General features: G+C 38.4%; 1 protein-coding gene and 1 long non-coding RNA gene across 2 annotated transcripts in view; both read right to left on the bottom strand.

Annotated features, from left to right (window-relative positions):
- Positions 1-403: 403 nt before the first annotated feature.
- On the bottom strand, positions 404-2,095 carry LOC119300677. Its single transcript, XR_005146604.1, has 4 exons — positions 2,055-2,095; positions 1,524-1,608; positions 1,103-1,166; positions 404-971 (listed from the first exon to the last, which is right to left on the bottom strand). It is a non-coding gene; the product is annotated as an uncharacterized LOC119300677 (long non-coding RNA).
- A 1,341-nt stretch (positions 2,096-3,436) lies between these two features.
- The window catches only part of LOC119353638 (decapping nuclease DXO homolog, chloroplastic-like), a 6,681-nt gene continuing 3,725 nt past the window's right edge, over positions 3,437-6,392 (bottom strand). The window contains exons 8-13 of the mRNA XM_037620282.1: positions 5,684-6,044; positions 5,549-5,602; positions 5,136-5,182; positions 4,557-4,641; positions 4,136-4,199; positions 3,437-4,004 (exon numbers count right to left, since the gene is read on the bottom strand). Of these exons, the coding sequence (XP_037476179.1) occupies positions 3,883-4,004; positions 4,136-4,199; positions 4,557-4,641; positions 5,136-5,182; positions 5,549-5,602; positions 5,684-6,044 (733 nt within the window). The 3' untranslated portion in view covers positions 3,437-3,882. The remainder of the gene's footprint in view (positions 4,005-4,135; positions 4,200-4,556; positions 4,642-5,135; positions 5,183-5,548; positions 5,603-5,683; positions 6,045-6,392) is intronic.

Here is a 6,392-nt window from a genome sequence, read left to right as displayed (position 1 = left end):
CCTGCTTCCGGTCTAAAAATGAAAATGCAGTACTCCGGCCGATTCATCGGCAAAAAAAAGCATGGGCCAAAACCATGCCGTATCAGATGTTCTCCATAATAAGCTGAAAGAAACAAATATTCAATTCGCCTCCCGAGCTCATCTACACCCTCTAAACAATAAATTCAGAAAAATACTAAAAAAATCAAAAATTCTAAAAAAAATTGTGTTGAAAGATGCCTGAGAACGTTCACAGCCCCCAAATTTGCCGAGAGCTCGTCAGATGTTCAAATGCTCTGAATTTGCACATACATCACGAACTCGAGCATCTTTCACCACAAAAAGAATTGAATTTCTTTACTATTTTTGGCGAATTTGCTGTTCACTTCCGGGCTCAGATGAGCCTAGGAGTCAAAACACACCGTCCGAAAAGAAACTCTTAGCATATACCGCTAGTTACATAACTCCAAGGGGTGTTCTTGGCATGTTACCATGGCATGGCAGCATCCGTCTTTAAAATTCAATATCATCATTGGTACAGAAGTTACACATCGTTGGTGCCTTGAGCGATGAACCGTTACAATGGCAGTGTAACTCTGCACTTCCCTAATTTATAACTTGGTATTACAGAAGAAATACAGTGTTCGATGGCTTCAAAATCTCTTTGGACACTCAAAGAGAAAACCGTGACCGTACTGCCTCCAGTTACCGACCGAACATATAGCATGACACCGTCAGTCTCTTATGCATCCGCATCAGCCCCTCGAACTATAGCTCGAACCATTCTAAGACGCGACGCTGTTACATAAGGTCCCTCAAAGCTGTCCGTTTAGCGAAACATCAGCGCCAAAGCTTTGCTAGGGAACAGATCTAGTTTGTTGCACCGGTGAGCTGTTCCACATGCAGAGTTATTGCCTCGGGGCATGGAGACTGGGCTTTTAATAGTTCCAATCGATGGAACGGGTGTGCAAATTGCAGAACATAGTCTTCATCTGCAAGACATGGGGCAAACGATATCACGCACATGAAGAGAACTACTCGGGATTATGAATGGCAACAAGTGCATATTTTTGAGAGAGGAAGGTGAAGATGCATCTAGTAAGAGTGGTGAAGGAATTCTCACTTTCTTTGACAGTGCCATACAGCCAGCATAAAACCTCGTCAGCAAAGGCCAAGCAGACACCACCCTGAATATTACAGTGGGAAGTGCAAGAAAGTAATTTAGAACCATACATTTAATTAAAATTAAGCTAGTCACATATGTTGCATAGCAAGTAATTTGGTACTCTCCTACAAAAGAGGGCAGTTATCAGTTATCCTACGCGTCAAAACAGAAAAAGGGACTGCAGCATCAGAGTAATGGCAAGTGTACACTCCTTTCCACTATTATTTAAGATTTGGCAAGACAAACCAGTTATTCGACTTTCTATATAGGTTATTATGCGCTTCTAAGTCCTAATATTATACTCACACACTCATGTTCTTCCTTACATATCATAGACTCCACTGTTGTGAATGAACAACACGGAATTAATTTAGTATACCTGCCAGTAGTTCTTTGCTTTCACTTTTTGTGTAATATCTTTAGTTCTTAGTCTCTCAGTTCGTATAAGTACACCAGCATCATTCCTGCAAAGCCAAAAAGAGAGGAGTGTAACTTGATCAAGTTAAAACCAATTTTGAACATTGCAGCCAATCCATCTACACATCACAAACAACACTGAACAGAGTCAGACAGAAAAGGTAATCGTACTCCCCTTCCTAATTGTATCAACCATATAGCCAATATTAGAGGATTGGAATTTGAATGTCTTTCTGGTTGAATGTCTCATTATTAAGCAAAAACCACAGGTTATGTAGCATGCAGTGTGTTAGACAGTAAGCATAAAAGTTTGAACAAAATGCTTGAAAAGTGGTCAAACAAATTAAACTGAAGGAACTACAAACTCAAAAAAGTTATGTATCATTAGGCCTGTTATAATATATAATTTGATATATACTAAAGCTCTGATGTATTATTCTCTGACAGGAAGCTTGAAGTACTAACAAAGAATGTCGTGATGATTGAATACTACCTGAATCCCACGACAACATACGACACGCCAACAAGGAATGGTTGAATCTGTAATATTCAGTAAATTAAAAGTTAATGTTTCAAGCTATATATAGTAGATATGACTTCTGAAGATAAAATACTATGAAGCTGAAGTTGTGATCGCAGAGAGAATCATAACAAGATGGCCATGTAAAGTTGTTAGCATATATCCTCAGTCCCCGCATACAAGAAACAAATCATCCTCAGAACTTAAGGGGGTCAATTAAAAATGTAAGAAACTTAATAAAAGGAACTGTTGTAAGATCATATGGAGCACAGTCTCAATATAGGATTTCACGCTGTGGAAGAGAACAGAATAAGTTGCAAACGATAGTTATGATAAAAAAATGGTGTCATGCAATAGCTACAAAAAATAAGAGGACAAGAAATTACCCAAAACCCAAGTAACTTCTCTTTCTCAAATTTTTCCACCGTATGATACTCCAGCTGTTACAAAATTCAGAATGGTGACTAGATTGAATATATGTGGTATCAGAACACTGAAAGCTCATGGAAAAGAAGAACGACCTCTCTGCTTGTTTTCAACTCCACATAAAACTGCCTACCATCGTCGGTTGAATCACAGCAATCCATCTCAGCACCCATGACAATGCGATGCGCGCCCAATTTCGTCTTTATTACAGAATAATACTCTACATTAGCATCAATACCGCTTCCGTCTTCGTCAATGGAGTTCTCAGTGGCAAGATTTTCAAAAGAATAGCCCCAAAAACATCTGAGGATCAAACATAGCACCAGCAAGAAAAGGTACATCAAATTAATATTCATTAGAGATTCATCCGCTGTAATGATGACAATTCCGAATATGATTACAAACATCAAGGCACCAGCTAATTTAACAGGCAAATGATGAGAATGACATGCAGCCCTTCACACATTTCCAACCTTCCCAGAGATACTAACATTTTAGACAACTATATTTTATTACATGATATCAAGATCAGAAAATTGCCAAACAATTAAATCAGCATTAAGAACTCAAATTGGAAAGATAACCCTTGGGCCAAAACCATGCCGTATCAGATGTTCTCCATAATAAGCTGAAAGAAACGAATATTCAATTCGGCTCCCGAGCTCATCTACACCCTCTAAACAATAAATTCAGAAAAATACTAAAAAATCAAAAATTCTAAAAAAAATTGTGTTGAAAGATGCCTGAGAACGTTCACAGCCCCCAAATTTGCCGAGAGCTCGTCAGATGTTCAAATGCTCTGAATTTTTGCACATACATCACGAACTCAAGCATCTTTCATCACAAAAAGAATTGAATTTTTTTACTATTTTTGGCGAATTTACTGTTCACTTCCGGGCTCAGATGAGCCTAGGAGTCAAAACACACCGTCCGAAAAGAAACTCTTAGCATATACCGCTAGTTACATAACTCCAAGGGGTGTTCTTGGCATGTTACCATGGCATGGCAGCATCCGTCTTTAAAATTCAATATCATCATTGGTACAAAAGTTACACATCGTTGGTGCCTTGAGCGATGAACCGTTACAATGGCAGTGTAACTCTGCACTTCCCTAATTTATAACTTGGTATTACAGAAGAAATACAGTGTTCGATGGCTTCAAAATCTCTTTGGACACTCAAAGAGCAAACCGTGACCGTACTGCCTCCAGTTACCGACCGAACATATAGCATGACACCGTCAGTCTCTTATGCATCCGCATCAGCCCCTCGAACTATAGCTCAAACCATTCTAAGACGCGACGCTGTTACGTAAGGTCCCTCAAAGCTGTCCGTTTAGCGAAACATCAGCGCCGAAGCTTTGCTAGGGAACAGATCTAGTTTGTTGCACCGGTGAGCTGTTCCACATGCAGAGTTATTGCCTCGGGGCATGGAGACTGGGCTTTTAATAGTTCCAATCGATGGAACGGGTGTGCAAATTGCAGAACATAGTCTTCATCTGCAAGACATGGGGCAAACGATATCACGCACATGAAGAGAACTACTCGGGATTATGAATGGCAACAAGTGCATATTTTTGAGAGAGGAAGGTGAAGATGCATCTAATAAGAGTGGTGAAGGAATTCTCACTTTCTTTGACAGTGCCATACAGCCAGCATAAAACCTCGTCAGCAAAGGCCAAGCAGACACCACCCTGAATATTACAGTGGGAAGTGCAAGAAAGTAATTTAGAACCATACATTTAATTCAAATTAAGCTAGTCACATATGTTGCATAGCAAGTAATTTGGTACTCTCCTACAAAAGAGGGCAGTTATCAGTTATCCTACGCGTCAAAACAGAAAAAGGGACTGCAGCATCAGAGTAATGGCAAGTGTACACTCCTTTCCACTATTATTTAAGATTTGGCAAGACAAACCAGTTATTCGACTTTCTATATAGGTTATTATGCGCTTCTAAGTCCTAATATTATACTCACACACTCATGTTCTTCCTTACATATCATAGACTCCACTGTTGTGAATGAACAACACGGAATTAATTTAGTATACCTGCCAGTAGTTCTTTGCTTTCACTTTTTGTGTAATATCTTTAGTTCTTAGTCTCTCAGTTCGTATAAGTACACCAGCATCATTCCTGCAAAGCCAAAAAGAGAGGAGTGTAACTTGATCAAGTTAAAACCAATTTTGAACATTGCAGCCAATCCATCTACACATCACAAACAACACTGAACAGAGTCAGACAGAAAAGGTAATTGTACTCCCCTTCCTAATTGTATCAACCATATAGCCAATATTAGAGGATTGGAATTTGAATGTCTTTCTGGTTGAATGTCTCATTATTAAGCAAAAACCACAGGTTATGTAGCATGCAGTGTGTTACATGTGTAGAACAGAAGACCATACTGGGTGAGATATGTTCATACCACTAACAGTAAGCATAAAAGTTTGAACAAAATGCTTGAAAAGTGGTCAAACAAATTAAACTGAAGGAACTACAAACTCAAAAAAGTTATGTATCATTAGGCCTGTTATAATAGATAATTTGATATATACTAAAGCTCTGATGTATTATTCTCTGACAGGAAGCTTGAAGTACTAACAAAGAATGTCGTGATGATTGAATACTACCTGAATCCCACGACAACATACGACACGCCAGCAAGGAATGATTGAATCTGTAATATTCAGTAAAGTAAAAGTTAATGTTTCAAGCTATATATAGTAGATATGACTTCTGAAGATAAAATACTATGAAGCTGAAGTTGTGATCGCAGAGAGAATCATAACAAGATGGCCATGTAAAGTTGTTAGCATATATCCTCAGTCCCCGCATACAAGAAACAAATCATCCTCAGAACTTAAGGGGGTCAATTAAAAATGTAAGAAACTTAATAAAAGGAACTGTTCTAAGATCATACGGAGCACAGTCTCAATATAGGATTTCACGCTGTGGAAGAGAACAGAATAAGTTGCAAACGATAGTTATGATAAAAAAATGGTGTCATGCAATAGCTACAAAAAATAAGAGGACAAGAAATTACCCAAAACCTAAGTAACTTCTCTTTCTCAAATTTTTCCACCGTATGATACTCCAGCTGTTACAAAATTCAGAATGGTGACTAGATTGAATATATGTGGTATCAGAACACTGAAAGCTCATGGAAAAGAAGAACGACCTCTCTGCTTGTTTTCAACTCCACATAGAACCGCCTACCATCGTCGGTTGAATCACAGCAGTCCATCTCAGCACCCATGACAATGCGATGCGCGCCCAATTTCGTCTTTATTACAGAACAATACTCTACATTAGCATCAATACCGCTTCCGTCTTCGTCAATGGAGTTCTCAGTGGCAAGATTTTCAAAAGAATAGCCCCAAAAACATCTGAGGATCAAACATAGCACCAGCAAGAAAAGGTACATCAAATTGATATTCATTAGAGATTCATCCGCTGTAATGATGACAATTCCGAATATGATTACAAACATCAAGGCACCAGCTAATTTAACAGGCAAATGATGAGAATGACATGCAGCCCTTCACACATTTCCAACCTTCCCAGAGATACTAACATTTTAGACAACTATATTTTATTACATGATATCAAGATCAGAAAATCGCCAAACAATTAAATCAGCATTAAGAACTCAAATTGGAAAGATAACCCTTGGGCTATCACAATTCCTATAAGAACTAATACAAACTCAAAGCATCACCATATTAGCATACTAAATTCCGACTTTTTTTTTTTGTAACTAAATCTTCCTAATGCCAGAGAGGAAGAGAGAAATCAGCACCATCAAACTCAAACTTAACAAAATACCCCTTGCATAGGTAAGATTATCATAACACTACTTGCTTTGTAACTCTTCCTATTGCCAACAA

Source organism: Triticum dicoccoides, chromosome 1A (assembly GCF_002162155.2).
Source record: "Triticum dicoccoides isolate Atlit2015 ecotype Zavitan chromosome 1A, WEW_v2.0, whole genome shotgun sequence".
NCBI lineage: Eukaryota > Viridiplantae > Streptophyta > Magnoliopsida > Poales > Poaceae > Triticum > Triticum dicoccoides.
This window is presented reverse-complemented; position numbering and strand designations above follow the sequence as displayed.